Raw genomic sequence first — 20,810 nt, 5'->3', positions numbered from 1 at the left:
AAAAAAAAAAAAAAAAAAAAAAAAAAAAAAAAAAAAAATCTCCATCCAAGAGTCCGATTGACACCTAACCAAACAGCATATCAGCATAAAAAATCCACATAATAACCAAATTATATAAAAACATAAAGAGATTAATACAATTTACCAGAAAAACAATACCTAAAAACAGTCGAAGGACTTGCGAGAGAGCGAGAGAGAGCGAAGATAAGAATTTCAACAAGGTCAAATAGAGGATTCTGAGGAGATAACGTCGGAAGGAGACACCGTCCGTGTGGGATTTATAGGGCGTTTATGAAAGAAACTGAGATTCTTCTGGCAAGAGGCGGCGGCTGCGGCTGCGGCCTGAGAGACACTTTCCTTCGGGACTAAGAAGACGATAAACCTTTTGTTCTTCCCTTGGATTTTACAATTGCGTTTTTGTAAACAAAAAATGGTCTATTTTTCTGTTGTTAAATTATTGAAATTTGACCTAGTTTTCCTGATTTTCCTGAAATATAATCTTTTAAATAGTTTACCTACGAATGAAATGCCTAAATTACCCTTCCGCAGACCTTCAAATAATATCTATTTAACATATTTCTTTTTTCCTTTTCTTTCCATTATCCATTTTACTACTTTTAAATATAATTATTCACTGCCAAATCAACCCCTACAATTTTACGACAATTTTACTGCATTTTATATGACCAGATCATGTTATCTGTTTGTCTTAAACCGTTTTTTAAAGTGAAAATTGTCTCCTATATAGCAACACGAATCTCTCCGACATTTAAAGAGATATAAAACACATGATTGTTCAAAACTAATCACGCTTAACTTTGTAACAAAGTGATACCTCCCCCAGTAAAATGTGGTTAGAGGACGAACCAATGCATAAGCTAGTGGGCATGTGACATCCGAGTAAATGAGGGGTATATGCATGAACCGAGTCCACATTTGAATGAGAGCGATCTTGAGAATAGGATGACTAAAAAGAATTGAAAGTCAGTACCTATACTAACGAAATACACCTTTTTTGGTGGTTCGATCATAAAAACTTTATAATTAAGCGTGTTTTACTCGAAGCAATTTTATGTTGGGTGGATGACCTCAAAAATTTTCCTAAACTTTATATGAGTGAGAACAAAATATGTTAAAAGAACTCGTGTTCACCGCTATAAGTTTCGTGGGCTCCAAATGTTTGTATTACATATCGGATCCTTTGCTTTTTTTTTCTTTTTTTTTTTGTCTCCAATAATGTTTGTAGCATTTCCTTGCCCCATTATTGGGCAAACTTCAACTCGATTTTTGAAGGCTAAATTATTTTCATATAAAAACACGATGAATTTGATTAAAAATTGAGTGTTTTTCCACACTTGAGAGCTACGAAGCTCGTCACTTACCATCATTGATTTAGGGTTGCATGTATGGCTAAAAATGCTAACACAAACATAACTTAGTGGTTAAGACATCTATTATTTTCCTCGAGATCATAGGTTCAAAATCTCACATAATACCGGAAAAATACTTTTAATTATTAAAATAATTTACTTGATATTAAGAGATTAAAAGTTTTAAATCTAACCCGAAATAAAAAAAACATAAATGTTTTAGCTACAATTTTATTTATGTGGGTGGATTTGAGTTTGCTATTTTTTTCTCTCTCTGCTCTTATGGTATCGGTCCAGTTGGGAAGATGCTCGAAAGCTGCACTATCATAGAGAAGTGTCGATTTGGGACATCAGTTAGGTGTGTTTGATTTCGTGTTTTCGTCGTGACGGATTGATATTTGGTTTTGTAACTTAGGACCAAATATATTAGTAGATTTAGAAATAAAATAGAAATAAAATAAAATTAGGATAAACTTGTAATTTTAAGAAAGAAAGAAATAAAAGGAAAAGACATTTAAGAGGTCAATTCCAAAAATCTTTGTTTGTTGCAGTTGCCACGTGCGAGGGCTGTCCGTCGTTCTCACAAGCTTGGAAAAGCCAGATAAAGAGGGGTAAAATCGTAACTTCACAACCTAGGTTTTCAAAATCCTTGAAACAAGGTCGTAGCACGTCATCAATCCGTGCAGAACTTCGGTCGAGAAATACAGACCGTCCGATCATCATCCACTAGAAGATTCCAGCTGTTCACGATTCACATCAAAATTGCAAAAGAAAATAATAAAATAAAGGGGAAGAAATTACTCAAAATCATTATTTTATTTTATTTTATTTTTTATTTTTTATTTTTTATTGTTTCGTTTTTGCAAATCTGTGCTCAAATCAAACAGTTACAGAGCAAAATTTCGTTCGAACAGCAGTAGTAGCTTCCTCTCTCTCTATCTCTAGCTGCTTTCGGAGTGACTCTTCACCTTCTTTCTCTGTTGGCTTCACAGAAATTAAAGCTTCTTTTTCAATCTTCAATGGCGGCCGAAGAGGTTAATAAACCTCCATCACTCCCTCCTTACCCTGAGGTACATTCGTTTTCCTCTCTATCTCCCGCAATTTCTGATATCCATCAACGAAAAATGATGATATGTTCTGTTTTTTCTCTCTTAATTTTTACTCGTCTTCGTCTCACTGCCTCCTATTTGTTGAATCTATTATGGATTTGTGTGTTAATCTGTTCTTGAATTAGGGTTTCTTCTGATTTTGTGTCTTGTTTACTGAATTTTGTTGTTCTCTGGTGATTTGGTTAACAGGAGAAAATCCTTGTTTCCTTGTGTTTTCTTGCATTTTCTTCTCTAATCTGAGCGTTTGTTTTTCGAAAAAAACACGAAACGTTGATTATTCACCGGAGTTTTTTTCATTTTCTTTAGCTCTTGTTAGAGATGAGATGAATGTGCTTCTGGTTGACTGCAGTTTCTTCAATGATGTGTTTCTGATCTTATTTTGAATGATTCTTCAGTTCCATCATCCTTAATGAAATGGTTTTGAGTTTTGAATTTTGTTTGAATCAGAAGAGATTTGAGATTAATGCCATTTAACTGAATTTGCTGGAAACAAGTTCATTTGAAATGTGCTTCGATTTGAATTCTCTTGAAGTGCTGAGAAAGAAGAATCCTGATTGATTTGGCTATCAAGTTTCAATTTAGATCTGCAAATCATTGAAGCTGATAAAAGTGGATCATGAAAATTAAAGGAAAAGGTTGAAATTGAAACACCATTTTTGAACGAGGGGCGTTTTAAATGTTGCAGATGATATTTAGGGCTATCGAGGCATTGAATAGTGACAATGGTTCAAACAAATCCACCATATCAAAGTACATTGAATCAACATATGGGAACTTACCAACTGGGCATTCATCTTTGCTAACGCACCATTTGAACATGATGAAAGCCAGTGGGGAACTTGTGTTCTGGAAGAACAACTACATGAAGAGGGATCCCACGGCACCTCCCCGGCGGGGACGTGGCAGGCCTCCAAAACTGAAGGTGCCTCTGCCGCCTGGTTCTGTTTTATCCCCGCCGAAGCCAAGAGGCCGCCCGCCTAAGGACCCGAATGCGCCTCCAAAACCTCCCAAACCACCAAAGCCAGTGCAGATGAAGGTATCTTCTGGGACTGGAAAACCGAGAGGACGGCCAAGGAAATTCCCTCGGCCAGCAACCCCCCCAGCTCCTCCGGTACCGAGTGGGAGGCCCAGAGGTCGACCTCCCAAGGTGAAGGGTCCATTGACTGAAGTTAGCGTTCAACAATAGATTGTTGCAGTGCCGTGTTAATTGGTAGTATCTTGACTCTTCCTCTATCTCACTCGTATCTATCTCTCTCTTTGTTGCTGTGTGGGGAGTTGTAGTTGTAGTGTTAGTTTTAGTTTGATGTGGGTGTGGGTGTAATTCATGTAAAATGTGTAGTGGTTTGTGAGTCTCTGTTGCTTTCTAATTTACAAAGTGAACATTGACCTGTGCTAATCATAATTTGTTCAGTGTTTCAATCCTTAAAACATCTTTATTTCTTCAAACATGACTCATCAGACTGGTTGTTCTTCCTTTGTGAAACCCCATATGAACACATACACAAGTGTCACTATAGCAAGAGATGTTACATCATGAGTTTGCTTGCAACCAAATGTGGTAAGGTTAAAGTAGTTGACTTGTAGGGATTAGACGAATGTGAATGGTAGGGATTGGATGAATGTTTCACATATAATTACAGGGCTCTAAAAGTTAAAATGAGAAGAGACAAACGGAAAATTCCTACCAGGTTTGATTGGTTTCTGATCCCACGTCAATTGATAGAAGAACGAGTACCAGCGTCTTCGTTGAGTCTTGAAGAGGGGTGATTGTGAGATCCCACGTTGAATGGAGAAAGGAACGAGTGTCAGCAGGACGTTGAACCTTAAACCCTAAAACTTTGAAAAGAAGTTTGAAAGAAAAAGTCTAAAGAAGACAATCTAGCAGTGTGAATGTTAAGACAACACTTGTAAACAAAGAAAAACATTCTTGTACTTTTAAAGAGGCGTTGACTTTAGACTTATCCAAATAACCAAATAAACAGTATCTAAATAACCAAATAAACAGTGACGTTTTAGCAGTTCAATTTTTGTTTGTCACTGGATGTACTTTGAATAGATGGATTGGGGATTTATAGGACCATAGAGATCTGCAGGATGGGAAAGATTTTGAAGGATTAAATAGAATTTGAACTTTATATAGGCTAATAAGTGACAGTGCTTCAGAATGTCTGAGTCGATAGGCCATTTGGCCCACTGCTATGATGGGTGTATTGAATGGTAGGTGTTATAAAAGGCTTATTATAGTATATTGATGAAGATAGTACCTCGTTTAAATGAGCATGCCAAATGCCTGCTCGTTTTTGTCAAACGTGTCTTGATCTGGGAGTAGCTAATGGTGTCGTCATATAAGTAACTTAGTTCTCTCCCTTTAATGGGCCATTCTATTAGAGTTAGAGTCCATTCACGATAAATGTAAGAATTTTAAATTGCACAAGGCATCGACAAATTTTTCAACGTTACAAATTTGATAATACACATGCTTATGTTCTTTTTTCCTCCTCATTGATTGTCCTCAAAATTATGATATAACCCTCGATTTCTCTATTAACTCACCCACATATGCTAACATACAACATTGTTAAAACATTTAAGTTTTTTTCTATAGCCAATATAGCTCGATTGAAGAGGAATTAGAAGATCTTTAAGAAGAGATGTAAAAAAAGTGGGAAAATAGGTAAGAATAACGGGAGATGAAGCAAACGAGAGAGAGAAAATGTAAAAGAGAGGTGATAGAGGTGTAGATAAACATTTTTCATCAACACAAACAACAATTTAAACTTTTTTTTAATGAAAGATTAAAGGTATTAATGTAACTTTTAAAATTTCATTACTTTTAAAACGATGAGGCAATGATGGATGAATGGGATTCAATTTATATTGGAGATTTTGAACCGTCTGTGTTTCAGCTTCAGTAGTGCTTCTGTTCTGAGTTTTAAGGATCCATCCAACCATTACTGTTCTTCTGCAGCATGGGACAAGACAGAGACAAATTACAGAGAAAGACAAACACGGAACATCTGATTAATAAATAACTGTCTAATTAATTATCGACGGATCTTATGCATCATTAATTAATGGCTGACCCTAAGGTATTGATATAAATAAAGTTTACATCATCGAAGGTCTTTTTTTTTCTTCCTCAACTGACGTGGTATTTCACAATCTACCTCCCTTCAGGGTCCAACGTCCTCGCTAACACTTAGTTCCTTTTTTTCAATCGATGTGAGACCCCAATCCTCTCTTTTTGGGAGCTCAGTGTCACGGTCATGCTTGTTCAGGGCGTGTTGCTCATGGCTGCATGCCCATGACAAGCCAAACCCTTGTGATGTCTTTTCATTCTAGTGTTTTTACTTTTGTAGTTCTAGGGCGTATGACGCCTCAAAAATATCATGTATAGGCCTGCCAGACATGAAATGTCTCAGAATGTACTATAGGGGATATGACTAGTTGTCAACTTCTCTCTACCCAAGGTTATATATGCTAAGCCGTTATTATCTCTCTCTTGCTTATATAACGTCTCTTTCAAAAATCTCTCTTTCTAAAATATCTCTCTACTCTCGTTTTCTAAAACCTTCTTTTAAAACCGAGGCTAGAGGCTCGATCATACGTCGCTTGGCAGTAGGCGACGCAAGAACAAATTGACTTAGCTCACTTGTCGTTGGAAAGTGAGTGTCGCACAATCGCTAGTCCGCTGCCTTCAAAAGTGCGATTGTGTCAAGTGGTATCAGAGCTTTGTTAGCTCCGTGACACAGTAAAGATCAAAACCATGTCGGCGACAAAGTTGACACCTAAAGCACAAGCTGACTGGCTTATGCTAATAGAGGAGGAAATGTTGTTCCTCAAAGAAGTCCCTGACACCCTCCGCTTCCTGGAAGCACGGGTGACCGAATTGAGTGAGAAAGTCGTAGAAATCGACGCAATGGGCAACCGCCTGGATGGGTTGCCAATCGTAGAATTGATGTTTCGAGTGACCTCGCTTGAAGAAAGAGTTGCTCCTACGAGCAGCCCAAAACCGTCTGGTAGTCCAGATAGCTCTGTCGTGCACAAGGAGGGATGGCGAAGAGTTCGACGTGCTACAAAATACAATGATGAGCTTGTTCAATGGATTAACTGATGAATTCAGAACAACAATCGACGACATCCAAGAAAGGATGGCCTCCATGGGCACTCGAATTGAAGTGACCATGAAAGCCGTGGAGAACGTCACGGCTGGGCAAACTAATACAGGGTCCAACAAACTAAGATTTCCAGATCCTAGAGCCTTCAAAGGGAATCGGGACGCCAAAGAGTTGGAAAACTTCATCTTTGATGTCGAACAGTACTTCAAAGCCACAACGGCTTGTACCGACGACAAGAAGGTGACCGTAGCCTCGATGTTTCTCATAGAAAACGCCAAATTGTGGTGGCGTACGAAGGTGCAAGATATCGAGGATGGATTGTGCACCATTGACTCGTAGGAGGACCTCAAGAAAGAGTTGAGGGACCAATTCCTCCTCGAAAACGCAGGACATATAGCAATGGAAAAACTAGTAGCCCTGAAACATACTGGAGGCATACGAGACTATGTCAGACAGTTCTCAACCCTGATGCTAGATATCAGAGGCACATCAGAGAAGGACAAAGTGTTCTTCTTTATAAATGGGTTACAGCCGTGGGCCAAAACAAAGCTACACGAGAACAAGGTCCAAACACTAGCTGCCGCAATGGCCTGTGCCGAGGGACTCCTAGACTATGGAAACGAAGCGGGATCCTAAAGGAGAATGACACCAGCCCCAAACACTGGGGGCAAGACATACAAGCCACCAGGTCATCGAAATGGAAGCCCCAACAGACCGAACGGAGGTAACGACAGACCAAGTGGATAGACGGATAGACCTCCTCATAACAACCAAGCGGGGACATCTCGAGGACCTTACCATCAAAGGAACCACCCGACGACGCCTTTACAATGCATGTTGTGTAAAGGTCCCAACAAAGTATCTTATTGTCCTCATCGGGCCTCTCTCACTGCGCTCCAAGTGTCCATTCAAGAGAGCAATGACGCAAGGGTCGAGACTATGCTAGACAAGAAGGAAGATCAAGACAATCCCCGAATGGGGGCGCTTAAATTCTTGTCAGCCCTCCAACGGAAGGTCGAACCGAAGGAGATAGTAGAGAAAGGGCTCATGTGCGTAGATGAGACAATAAATTCTCGACCGAGCAGAAGCACTCTGATAGATTCAGGAGCGACCCACAACTTCATCGCTGATCAAGAAGCCCGAAGATTGGGGCTCACTATAGGAAAGGACCAGGGAAAAATGAAAGCTGTCAACTCTAAGGTCTTGCCTATTGTGGGAGTTTCCAAAAGAGTCCCCTTCAAAATAGGGGATTGGACAGAAGAGCTAGATCTTGTCGTAGCTCACATAGACGACTTTGACGTGGTACTTGGGATGGAGTTCCTCCTAGAACACAAAGTTATTCCAATGCCGCTGGCAAAATGCTTAGTGATCACCGACCGCAACCCCACAATAATACCTGCAAGCATCAAGCAACCAGGTAATCTTCTAATGATCTCGGTCATACAATTGAAAAGGGGACTCGCACGAGAGGAACCTACATTTATGGCCATACCACTGATGGAAGTAGCGACCACCGAAGAAACTGTCCCAAATGAAATCAATGAGGTACTAAACAGCTATGCTGACATAATGCCAGAGAGCTTATCCCAAACATTACCACCTCGTAGAGGCATTGATCACGAAATCGAACTCATCCCCGGGGTTAAACCGCCAGCGAAGAACGCTTACCAGATGGCTCCGCCCGAGCTAGTCGAATTAAGGAAGCAACTGGATGAGTTGCTGAAGGCGGGATTCATCCGCCCGGCAAAGGCACCCTACGGAGCCCCCGTATTGTTCCAGAAGAAGAAGGATGGGACGTTGCGTCTGTGCATAAACTATAGAGCCTTAAACAAGGTGACGGTACGCAACAAATATCCACTACCGATAATATCCGACTTGTTCGACCAACTTCATGGGGCCTAGTACTTCACGAAGTTGGACTTACGATCAGGGTATTACCAAGTATGTATTGCCGAAGGGGACGAGCCCAAGACGACGTGTGTAACAAGATATGGGGCCTTCGAATTCCTAGTAATGCCCTTTGGCTTGACAAACGCCCCAGCTACTTTCTGCACGTTGATGAACCAAGTTTTCTACGAATACTTGGATCAGTTCGTCATAGTATACCTCGACGACATAGTGGTTTACAGCACAACCCTAGAGGAACACAAATTGCACTTGAAGCTGGTGTTCGACAAGCTACGACAGAACCAACTGTATGTCAAGAAAGAGAAATGTGCATTCGCACAAACATGCATCCACTTCCTTGGACATGTCATCAAATGTGGACAGATTAGTATGGATAGCGATAAGATAAAAGCTATCCAAGAATGGAAGGTTCCTACTTCCGTATCCGATGTGCGGTCCTTCTTAGGATTAGCCAACTACTATAGGCGGTTCGTCGAAGGGTTTTCACGACGAGCTACCCCATTGACAGAGCTGTTGAAGAACCTTGGTCGTGGTCAAATGATTGTCAAATGGCCTTTGAAGATCTGAAAATAACCATGACAAGGGGTTTTGTCCTTGGATTGGTAGATGTTACAAAGCCATTTGAAATAGAAACAGATGCTTCCGAATTTGCCCTAGGTGGGGTCCTTATTCAAGAAGACCACCCTATCGCTTACGAAAGTCGAAAGCTCAATGACGCCGAACATAGATACACTGTCTCTGAGAAAGAAATGTTGGCAGTAGTCCATTGTCTTCGAGTCTGGAGACAGTATCTCTTGGGATCACAGTTCGTAGTGAAGACGGTGTCATTTGTCACTTCTTTGATCAACCAAAATTGACGGCAAAACAAGCCCAGTGGCAGGAGTCGTCGATCGAATTCGACTTCAAGTTCGAACACAAAGCAGGAAAGAGTAATCAAGCAGCCGACGCACTGAGTCAGAAGGGCGAACATGCGGCCCTGTGCATGTTAGCCCATATTCACTCAAGTAAGATCAATGGATCGGCGCGACATCATCAAGGAACATTTACACAAAGACCCATCGGCCAAAGCCGTCGTCGAACTAGCTAAAGCTGGGAAAACACAACATTTTTGGGTTGAGGGAGACCTTCTGATGACAAAAGGAAACAAATTGTATGTCCCAAGAACGAGAGAATTGAGGAAGAAGCTCATTCAGGAATGTCATGATACCTTATGGGTCGGACACCCTGGGTGGCAAAGAACATAACCCTAATAAAAAAGGGGTACTTCTGGCCAAACATGCGAGACGACATCATGCAATACACCAAGTCGTGCCTCATCTGTCAACAGGACAAAGTCGAGAAAGCCAAAGTCTCAGGACTCTTGGAACCTCTACCTGTGCCGACAAGACCCTGGGAAAGTGTATCTCTAGACTTCATAACACACCTCCAAAAGTCGGGGAATATGACGCTATCTTGGTTATCGTAGACCGATTCTCAAAATATGCGACGTTCATCCCCACTCCCAAATTATGCTCGGCTGAACTCACAGCCCAACTATTTTTCAAACACATTGTAAAGTTATGGGGCATTCCGTTGAGCATCATCAGTGATAGGGATGGCAGATTCATTGGGACATTCTAGACTGAGTTATTCGCCTTCTTGGGAACAACCTTAAACATCTCCTCGAGTTATCACCCTCAAATCGATGGACAGACAGAACGGTTCAATTGCTTGCTCGAAGAATACTTACGTCACTTCGTCGACCTCGCCAGAAGAACTGGATACAACTATTAGATGTCGCCCAATTTTGCTTCAATTGTCAAACCAACTCGTCTACGGGAAAGAGTCCCTTCGAAATTGTAAGTGGACGACAACCGGCCTTACCCCATATTATTGATCATCCTTATGCAGGGAAAAACTCTCAAGCTCACAACTTCACAAGAGAATGAAAGCAGACAGCAGATATAACCCAGACATATTTAGAGAAGGCTTCCAAGCATATGAAAAAGTGGGTGGACAAGAAGCGTCGCCCCCTTCAATTATGAGCAGGAGATCAAGTTCTCATCAAGCTGAAACCAGAACAGATCAGATTTCACAGCCGAAAGGACCAGAGACTAGTTCGAAAATATGAAGGCCCGGTTGAAGTCCTTAAAAAGATCGGGACTACCTCTTACCGAGTTGCACTACCCGCGTGGATGAAAATCCACCTAGTAATTCATGTGAGTAACTTGAAGTCATACCACCCTGACCCAGACGACGACCAACGAAATGCAATCACGAGACCGAGCATCGATCTGAGGCAAAAAGAAACAAAAGAAGTAGAGGAGATCCTCGCCGACAGGGTTAGGAAGATAGGAAGACCTGTACGGACGATTCGTGAATTTCTTGTCAAATGGAAGAATCTCCCTATAGAGGAAACCAGCTGGGAACGCGCCGAAGATCTGAACTCCGCCGCCACCCACATCGCAAGGTTTGAAAGTAATCGGTTGACAGGGACGTCAACCAATTAGGTGGGGGAGGATGTCACGGTCATGCTCGTCCAGGGTGTGTTGCTCATGGCCGCATGCCCATGACAAGCCAAACCCTTGTCATGTCTTTTCATTCTAGTGTTTTTACTTTTGTAGTTCTAAGACGTATGACGCCTCAAAAATATCATATCTAGGCCTGCCAGACATGAAATGTCTCAGAATGTACTATAGGGGATATGACTAGTTGTCAATTACTCCCTACCCAAGGTTATATATGCTAAGTCGTTGTTATCTCTCTCTTGCTTGCTTATATAACGTCTCTTTCAAAAATCTCTCTTTCTAAAATCTCTCTCTACCCTCGTTTTCTAAAACCTTCTTTTAAAACCGAGGCTAGAGGCTCGATCATACGTTGCTTGACCGTAGGCGACACAAGAATAAATTGGCTTAGCTCACTTGTCGTTGGAAAGTGAGTGTCACACAATCGCTAGTCCACTGCCTTCAAAAGTGAGATTGTATCACTCAGCATCCTTGCTGACACATCATCTCGCGTCTACCCTATTATTTGACTTTGATATCATTCACAACCGTCCTATTATCTATTCCTAGCAAATATGAGCTTTTCCTTGACATCACGATCAATTTCCACAATTATTGATCAAACATCACAATGCAGAAGTAATTAATGATTCACTGATCTGCATTCAATGATTGACTTTATCCACATAAATAGTTTTACTTTAGATAAAATCATTACATTTTAAGTAATTAATAAATGATTTACGTTTCAAGGCAGTTTGGTGTTTCTGTAGAGTGAAAAAGGTAAAAAAGATGAAGAAAAAGAGGACTGTTTCCTTATATTTGTAAGAAAAATCCCATGAGATGAATTGACTTAGTTTCCTTTACAGCAGCCTCCATTCTTTTTTATCCTATGCTCTTAAATTAAGCTATCTACAAGTGAAGATTTTGGTTCTAATAAGATCTCTCACAATCGACCTCCATGGTCGTCGTCGTCGTCGTCATTAGCTTCATTGGCTTCCATGGCGGTCTTTTGGTTCACTGTAAAGCTCCAGCTGTCTCCTTCTTCTATTTCCCACTGTTTCTTCAGCTCCTTGATGGCTTTGGATGCTGCAGAAGCTATTGCTGGGTTACTATCTTCTGCAAGTCTCTGCAAAACCAATAAACATGCAGCCATCAGAGGCTGAGAATGATGCTAGTTCGGTTTGATTAGCTCTTTGGAATCTAGCTTAAAAGACTTCTATGCTTTCAACTGCATGAGCGAGAGCAAGTGAACGAACGAGACCCGCATGAGGGTGAGAGCAAGTGAATGAACGAGACCCACATGGGCGAGAGCAAGTGAACGAACGAGACCCACATGAGCGAGAGAAAATGAATGAACTAGATCCGCATGAGCGAGAGCAAGTGAATGAACGAGACCCCACAAGAGAGAGAGAGCAGTTACCTGCAAAGCTCCCATGCCTGCATTTCCAAGAGTCCACATGGATGGGGCTGCTGCCAGAGCATTGGCCAGTGCTTGTCTTGATTACCAAAACAACAACAAAGATCAACTTATTACCCCATTGAAGCAATAATAGGAAAAATAACACAGGCTTTAAATTTCCAGTATCTCCAAGAACACACTCTAATTCTAAGCAAGCTATATTACAGCGTCCATCAGGAATCAAAATCAGCATACCTAGTATTTTCGTCTGGAGAGCTCGAACATTCTACAAGTAGCAATACGCTGCTTTTGCCATCCATTGCATCAAGATCCATGAGAGTTCTAATCAACAGCTCGAGCTACGAAAGATAAAAATAACTAATGAGCAAATCGAAACCTTTGTCACTGTCAATGTTGTCCAAAGAATTGACAGTCGAGAAATTCAGACCTCATCTGGATCAGTATAATCAATTCCATCAGCTTCAGAGAGGGCAGAGGCCATGCTCCAATAGATTTCCTATACATCCAGTAGATGGAGAATATTGTAATTGTGGATACAAACTGTAAAATGAAGAACAATTATTGATGGCCATAGACAAAAAATACCTGAATAGCAGAAATGCGGTCAGTTGATAGTTCACCGGTTAAGAAATCGAGACTCTTGCCGTTTTTTTCTAGTTTTATACGGTCCATCACGCCATTGGCAATTGGAAACCCGGGTTCATTAGACAGAGGACTGCAAATGAATGTCAAAAGTTTAATTAGCTATCGAATACAATCCCTCCTGGCTCCTATAGGGAAATAGAGAGAGAAGAGGAGCAAATGGAGAGATTCTCAAGTAAAAGAAGAACTTACAATTTGTACATCTTTCTCACCATCATATCATGTATATTTTTGACAAACTGCAATAGAAGAGTACATAAAAAGGTCAAATCTTTCTTGGAAGCAAAAATTAAATGGAAAAAGATAACAAAAAAACTACTTCAAATGACTAGAAGTTTAGGGAAATTAGTCAAAATCATTTACGGCTCTCCACCCCCAAGAAAAGAAACGAACACTGTACATATGATTTACCTCTAAAGCTGTCATGGCATCTTCCATTGCCCGCTGTTTAGCACGGAAATCAGCCATGCGCAAATCAGCCTGAAAATTGTGAAGCAGCAGTGAGAGCTATGCATGAAACTCCACCCATACAACTAGTTAAGATACACGACAACCAAAAAGAAAAAAAAAAAAAAGAAAAAGATAAACTGCTTTGCTCCACAAGATGGTAGTACTGTTCAAACCCACCAAATAAATTCTATCGTAAACCCCAACTGACTCGACATCCTCCAAAAACTGACCCACAAATTTCTAAGCCGATCTTCAAATTCCCACCAAAATAACTCTCGCTGCAGTCTCTACTCCATCAAATGATTTGATCACCCAACTCGGAATTGTTCAGGTTGGAAGGAGAGGTTTTTGTGAATCTAAATTGTTTTCAGTCATTTTTTAGTCTATTTCTGGTTTGGAGATCAATAGAGGAAAGAATTTGATTCTGGATATCAACTGTGATTCAATCAAGATGAATAGGTGGGCAGCATTAATGAGGAGGGAGGTAAGTTACTTTTGTAGTTCTTATTTAGGCCTCTGTTTAGGTCGCAACCCTCATTTTCCTTTTTGGGACCTTGTTTTTTCTCTGAAGGGGTAGATTCCGAACTACGTTCAATCCTTGTTTAGCATCCTTGTGTCAGTTAGTAAGACTTCGGAGAAGCTTACGGGAGATTTCTTATGGAAAGAGTTCAATGAAGGAATGGGTCTCATTTAGTGGAGTTGAAGAAGATGTCAAAGCCTATACACCTTGGGGGGTTAAGTTTCCGAAATGAGGAATTGTTAGCCAAGTAGTTATGGCGTTTTATCCATAAGCCCAATTCTTTATGGCAAAGGGTCATTGCAAATAAGTATGTGCCCATGCTCATGAATGGTCTTTGGATGGGACCTTCAAAGGCACTTCCAAAAATTTGGGGAAAGCTACCTCCGTTGGGTTTCCTTATTTTTCTTTGTTTATCTAGTATGAGATGAGTCATGGGAGGGATACCTATTTTTGGGTAGATATATGGTTGGAAGACAAACCCCTTTGCTCCTTGCTCCCTTATTTATACCATATTTCCTTTATTTATACCATCTTTCCTCTATAAGGAATCACTCAGTGGCTTCCGTTCTTCTTGCTCAAAGAATAAACCCACCGCTAGCAGATATTTTCTCTTTAGATTTTTCCTTCTAGACTTCCCCTCAAAGTTTTAAAACGCGTATGCTAAGAAGAAGTTTCCACACCCTTATAAGAAATGCTTCATTCCCCTCTCCAACCGATGTGAGATCTCACATATTTTTAGCTCAATTTATAGTTTTGTCCTTCCTTGTCTGATAGGGAAACGACAAACATTGTTAGCATTTTGCCCAGGTTGAGGGTTCTTTTGTTCATCTTGAGAAAGGGGATTTATCTACTTCCAAAGGTTTTTCCTGCAGATATATATATATATATATTTTTATTTATTTTTACTTTGAAAGGTTAAAATTACCAAGTGAAGTGAAGTTCTTTTCTTGACAAATCCTCCACGGAAGAATTAACACTTTGGACAGTTTTTCAAGGACCTTGTCTAGTTTGATGGGTCCTCAGTTGCATCCTTTGCAGGAGAGCAACTAAGGACATTAGCCATTTTTAGTAGGACGAGTTGTCTTCATCGGGTCGTTTTGGGATTGTTTTTTCGAGGAGCATGCATCAGTTGCATCATAAATGCATGCATCAAGAGTAACTAAAATCAAGAATATTGGGATACAATAAGGTACCTCTAAGGCTCCATCACTCCAATGCTCATCTGCAGCACTTTTCAGACTAGATTGAGCCTTCTCTGTCAAAGCCTGGAAGAGAAGAGAAGTTCAATAAATATTAAATGGATTTAATATTCTATCCATATAAGATTCAAAATTATCTATTTAAGCTTACTGTAGCAATGCGTCGCAGTCGCTCAGCTTTTTTCTTCACATTACGGTCAATTGTTTCTGTATCCTCTCTAGCTCGAGCTAAACAACAAAAATATAGGAGTTTACAAGTTATGTTATAAAATTATTAGTGACGAAAACATATGCAAATATGAAAATAAAATGCAGGAAAAAAACAGAAAAAGGAAGCTCATATTTCAAAAGTTTGAATGTTACTGGTGGATGACATGAAAAGGGAAAAATAAATTAAGAAAATCATAAAGAAGATTGGAAGAATCCATGTTGAGGGCAAACATAGACTGAACAAGTAGCAGACAAGCCAAACCCAAAGTTCTTGGAGGCAAAAAACTAGCAAAGATGAGTTTAGAACATGAATGAAAATATAGTCCTCCAGGTTTTTTGAGTACCAAAGGACAAGATACGCAGGCGCACGATGTAGGAAAAAAACTGCATCTAATGTAAAGGGGTACCATCAAGCTTAAGAAACTTAGATCCAAGAACAGCAACATCTTGACGTGCACGTGCATCCAGTCTCATTATGCCACTGATAATAGTAGGAAAATATGTAAATAAGTTCAAAGTGGATGAAAAATCTAACATTTACATGCATCATAACCAACACAGACATATCCACTTTCAAGCATATATCATAAGAGCGTGTGAGCAGCTATCCATGAAGACTAGATAGAACCTAATAATGATATAACTTTGATAGAAGTTTTGAACACAATTTTTCCTGAGCATGTTCTTCTAAAATTCAAATGGAACAAATTCATTTTATCATGATAACCAGGGTAATTATTTTTTTCTCTATATCAAATAATCCAAAATGTCTCTATGTTTACATTTGAATCGATCATATGCATCTAAAGCATAGGTAAGAGTGAATACTAACTACTGACACTGACAACCTTCAATGAAGTAGTTAGATAGGCATCATTACGACCACGAAAGAAAATGATTCTGAAACATGGATATTACCGAGAAAGCAATACAATATCATTGCGAGCCCTTTCATTTACAAATTTTGCATCATTGTACGCAAACCGACAGGCTTCAGCTATTCCAGGGTTGTACTTAATGGTCCTTCTAGGCACGGTCGGCTGCTTATCTTCATCATCTCCTGTTTGGGTACTGATGAGGGGTATAACTAATCTTATTATGTGAGCTCAAAATATCACTAAGAATAATAGTTTGTGTTCATCGACAACTATCGCTGATTATGTGATTTCCCTGATCTTAACAAAATTCAAAATCATACAAGACTTCAAAATGATTGCAAAATGCTCAGCAACAAATTGATTGAATGTGCTATATCAAGTCTAAAACTAAATAACTTACATATTTTAGATTATAGAAATAATGAAGCATTTATACGTATAATAGGCAGGAGTAGAGAGAGGAAAAGGAAGACATTTGAAATAATAGTTTTCCTGAATAAAAAGGAAGAAAGCTGCCTTCCCTAAGAATAGGAAGGGGGTAAAAAGCTCATATTCCTTATGTTGTCCTTGATACTATTCCCCAGGTGAGTCTATGTATGCGTGTATATAAGTGAACTTAGATATATTCCTCAGTATATTCATTATAGCAAGGTAACACGAATAGAATATCTGTAGTTTCTCCATAGGAAAGCCCAACAACATAACACTGCACTTAAGAAGGTGACTTGACTACCCTTGAGTTCTTATATATAATTTGGTAGAACATTCTTTAAAATAACTCGATGCTTTTCTCTTACAAAGGGAAATGAAAACGTACAATTCATCTCAACCAATTACGTAGGCATAGTAAACTATAAAGACAACATTAGATCAGTAAACTTTTAGAATCAAACATGTCAGAAAATTCACTAATGATTGTCAGCATCATCTTACCATCTTAAACCTGCAGGATTATCAGAAGGCATAGCACATTCTTTAGTATCTGTATGATGAGTCCCTGCTGAGGAGCATAATACAGCAGGTTTGCGTGACAGGGTAAAGCACAAAGGTTTTCCATATGAGTTCCGCCGCCCATGACTTGAGACTTTGACTTTTGCTGCAAGAGACATCCATGGAGCTCCCCAATGTCAACTCAACAGCTTGATGGATTTAATTTTTCACGTTCTGACTTGGATAAAGAAGAAAGAACTTCATAAGAATTAGATAAAGTTGCCTTACTGGTCACTACTGGGCTGCTCGAAACCTTGATTGCAGTTAATGCCATGGAAGGATCAATGAGAAAAAGGAATGAACCTAGCAAGGAACGTGATCTTAGGATAACTCACAGCCAGATTGGCACAAAAAGATATTTCATACATTCTATATTGATCTCTACATAAAATACACAAATAAAACTAACAGATACATTTTAAATTAAGCAAGAGCACAAAAATTATATATACATCCTTCATATTGAAAGGATGCTTATATATGAAGTATTATGGCAGTTCTGATTAGATGACAATCACAAGAGAAGGAATTCAGCCATACCCTGCTGTTCAACAACATTGTTATTCACAACAAACCACAAAATAGATAATCATACTTGATGTACCGAGTATGCTACATATTCCATTCTGAAAGAATATTGCTAGTACTCCCATCAGCAATGGTTTATGTCCAACACTAAAAGCATCTGACATACTCTTAAAGTGAGAAATGGTTCTACAGTTGTTTAGATTGTTCAAATTAACCATTAAACTACGATTAGAATATCGGAAAATCTCAAGGCTATAAAATCAGGTTTTTCTTGGGTCTTCTTTTCAGAAAGGAAAGTAAAATATTTGTCATTTGTTGCAAAAAGAGGTAGTATTTTCTATTTCTTCGATATTAGTTCTTCTTTGACGCAAAGAATGTGTTGGCAAATATTTTGATGTCTCCAAAAGACATGATGCCACGCTGATAACTATAGAAAGCCCAATCAGTAGATACCCATAGAGAAGTTTAATCTATTTGCCTCCCAAAGCTCCTCACAACACTTCTTCACCTCTCCAAAAAAATTTATATCAAGAAAACGAGACTGCCACATAATCTTTTCTTTGTCATTGAACCCCTTCTCAAACAGATAAGTACATAGAGTTGGGAAATACTCAATTTTGATTTCTTTCGTCACTTTGTACTCTAGATAAAAATTTCTTGAAATTTCGTACTTTGTCTTCATATAAGAAGATATTTCATCCTTTTTTCAGCTCATTTTCTTATTCATCTAATGTTTGTTTTCTATCCCATATGTTGCAAGTGTAACTATCTTGCTTGCTTATCATATTAATTTCAAGAGAGGTACATGTGACTTTTATAATAGATAAAGAATACATAAAGGCTAACTAAATCCTAGATATTAGGTAGCAATAAATATGCATAAATCTCTAGATACTGGCAACAACAAATCTAAGTAAATCTGTAGATACTAGGTAACAATTTGAGGTGATAGATATTTTTTGAACAGTTTAATGATATAATTGAAGCTTAATTTCATATCAGAATCAACATTTTACACTCTAACAATGGAACTAGATATTTCAATGCATATCAAAGTGATTTTTTAAAAAATAAAGGTACTTTACACCATCTGCATGTCAACTTGCTCCAAAATGGAATTGCCGAACGAAAAAATAGGCATTTGTTGCACGTGCCATAATGTTTTCTATGCATGTTCTAAGTAGTTATGGGAGAGGCTTTACTTGTGGCTACTTATTTGATAAATACGATAACTAGTAAGGTTTTGAACTTTATAACTCCCTTGAATGTATTAAAACCATTTTTTCCAACTTGTCGCATACATTTTGGTTGACACATGAAATTTTTTTGTTACACTCCATATGTTCACATATCTAGCCCTTTTTCGATTGGAGCTTGATCATAGAACTACGAACTCCATTTTTTTGGGTTATGCTTCAAATTAAAATAGGCACAAATGTTTTCTCAGAAGTAACTTTCCACAGTTTCATTCAAAAGTTATGTTTCCTTGTGAAACAAACACATACAAATTTCCTAGCGCTGGAAATCAATGGATGCACATTTCAATACTGTCTCGGCTATTCACACTTCGTAAAAGACCTAATTTTACGGATGGGGCTAACACTCTCTTCAGGTTTCACATATGGAAAGGTAGCACTTGCCTTGCTGAGGCACTTCCAAGAGTTTTTTCCTCGGCTCTCCAAAAGGAATTCTTCATATTTCCTCCAAGAATGTGATCTAAACCATTACTAAAACCTACATTGGCAGTTCTCACCAATCAAATAGTAACTCCTTATGATTCCAACTGATCGAGGAAAGTTAATCACATTCAAAGAAATCTGCAAATCACAACGCTTGATCCCCACTTGGGAAATTTGTTCTTTCAGGTAACAGATCATAATTGTATGGAAGTTAATAAGTTGGAATTACAGAATCAAAGTTCAATAATCCAAACAATAACACTAATTTCCATACCAAGCATAATTCAAATAAGAAAAGAATCAAAATCAAGCTATAAGCACCAACAAAAATGGAGTTTACATTCATCAAGACAGCAAATATAAAGATCAAGGTAGAGTGATGAGTAGTAATACAATCTCAGGAGTTCAAAGCTTAAAACACGATTAGAGAAAACCCGATCAATGAAAAGTAGATCTAGAAGCATCTGAACGAGCAAACTGCAAAACTAACCTGTCCAAAGGACCAAAACAGATTAGACTTGAGGAAGGGGAGATGAACAGCTGCAAAATTTGTAGTGAGGGACAAAGGGGAAGCGAACGCAAGGGGAAGAAATTGGAACCACAAACAAAATCTATGGCGCCGTGAAAGCCAACACAATCGGACAAAGAATGGGAATGAAAATGAATGGATGGAATGAGGGCCTACGGGGTCAGCAACTTCTTCACATTCAATGGATTCGCCGCCGTCCACACGTTATGATGACTACCCATTCCCAATTTCACCACGCACGGATAAATCTATTGACTTCCAGTTCGAAATTCATGTGATTTCCTCTAAAATTCAATGGATTTTTTTTCTTCATGATAGAACGGATAAGAATGGATAAGAGGCTCCGAAATGGACGTGAAGGGATGGAGATCATTTTTTATTTTTGTTAAGGTAAGAATGAATTATCGAATATTTATCCTTCATTAACATTTTGTTTTTTTTATTAAATATATTAAATGTCTCTTTAATATATATATATATTATTTTTTAATTTAAAATTCATTTAATGAATATTATTTTCTGGATTTGTTTTACTATTCTTAGATACTTTAAGAAAATGAAACATGAAAATTGTAAATTACCAATTATTAAGTCATTATAAATGTATTTAAATTAAATTTAATGAAAAAAAATTGGAAATTCAAATACAGAAGATGCAAGCATTATCGGGAATAATTAGGCGTAAAGCGTATGTACGTGACTTTTTAAGTCTGCCGTCAAATCCCCAGGCTCAACTCTGGACAGACGGTGGAAACTACCAAGCTGGAGTATGGT

General features: G+C 38.8%; 3 protein-coding genes across 9 annotated transcripts in view; 1 reads left to right on the top strand and 2 right to left on the bottom strand.

Moving 5' to 3' along the window:
* LOC111481464 (THO complex subunit 4D-like) overlaps positions 1–414 on the bottom strand; it is a 6,052-nt gene extending 5,638 nt beyond the window's left edge. The window contains exon 1 of one of the 3 annotated variants that reach the window (XM_023126881.1): positions 183–414. The gene's annotated coding sequence lies outside the window, so the exon portion shown is untranslated. Of the gene's footprint in view, positions 1–159 lie in introns of all 3 variants that reach the window. The other 2 variants (XM_023126882.1, XM_023126883.1) reach the window with 2 other exon arrangements.
* A 1,815-nt stretch (positions 415–2,229) lies between these two features.
* Positions 2,230–3,920, top strand: LOC111482196 (HMG-Y-related protein A-like). The gene is made up of 2 exons (XM_023127877.1): positions 2,230–2,440; positions 3,165–3,920. Exons 1-2 carry the CDS (start codon positions 2,390–2,392, stop codon positions 3,663–3,665), a joined length of 552 nt encoding a protein of 183 aa, XP_022983645.1. The 5' UTR covers positions 2,230–2,389; the 3' UTR covers positions 3,666–3,920.
* Positions 3,921–11,776: 7,856 nt separating this feature from the next.
* LOC111481876 lies at positions 11,777–20,389 on the bottom strand. 5 transcript variants are annotated; one of them, XM_023127464.1, is made up of 14 exons: positions 19,998–20,389; positions 17,529–17,603; positions 17,244–17,406; positions 16,351–16,503; positions 15,840–15,913; positions 15,374–15,450; positions 15,217–15,288; positions 13,465–13,533; positions 13,246–13,292; positions 12,997–13,126; positions 12,839–12,907; positions 12,646–12,749; positions 12,412–12,487; positions 11,777–12,117 (listed from the first exon to the last, which is right to left on the bottom strand). In XM_023127464.1, exons 2-14 carry the CDS (start codon positions 17,572–17,574, stop codon positions 11,935–11,937), a joined length of 1,263 nt encoding a protein of 420 aa, XP_022983232.1. In that variant the 5' UTR covers positions 17,575–17,603; positions 19,998–20,389; the 3' UTR covers positions 11,777–11,934. The 5 variants fall into 5 exon arrangements, with proteins under 5 accessions (XP_022983232.1, XP_022983234.1, XP_022983231.1 ...); XM_023127466.1 differs by having other exon boundaries at positions 20,193–20,389; XM_023127463.1 differs by lacking the exon at positions 19,998–20,389 and adding an exon at positions 19,848–19,991.
* Positions 20,390–20,810: the final 421 nt, after the last annotated feature.

Source organism: Cucurbita maxima, unplaced genomic scaffold (assembly GCF_002738345.1).
Source record: "Cucurbita maxima cultivar Rimu unplaced genomic scaffold, Cmax_1.0 Cma_Scf00007, whole genome shotgun sequence".
NCBI lineage: Eukaryota > Viridiplantae > Streptophyta > Magnoliopsida > Cucurbitales > Cucurbitaceae > Cucurbita > Cucurbita maxima.
The sequence above is the reverse complement of the archived record's forward strand: the minus strand, read 5'-3'. Positions and strand labels throughout refer to the sequence as shown.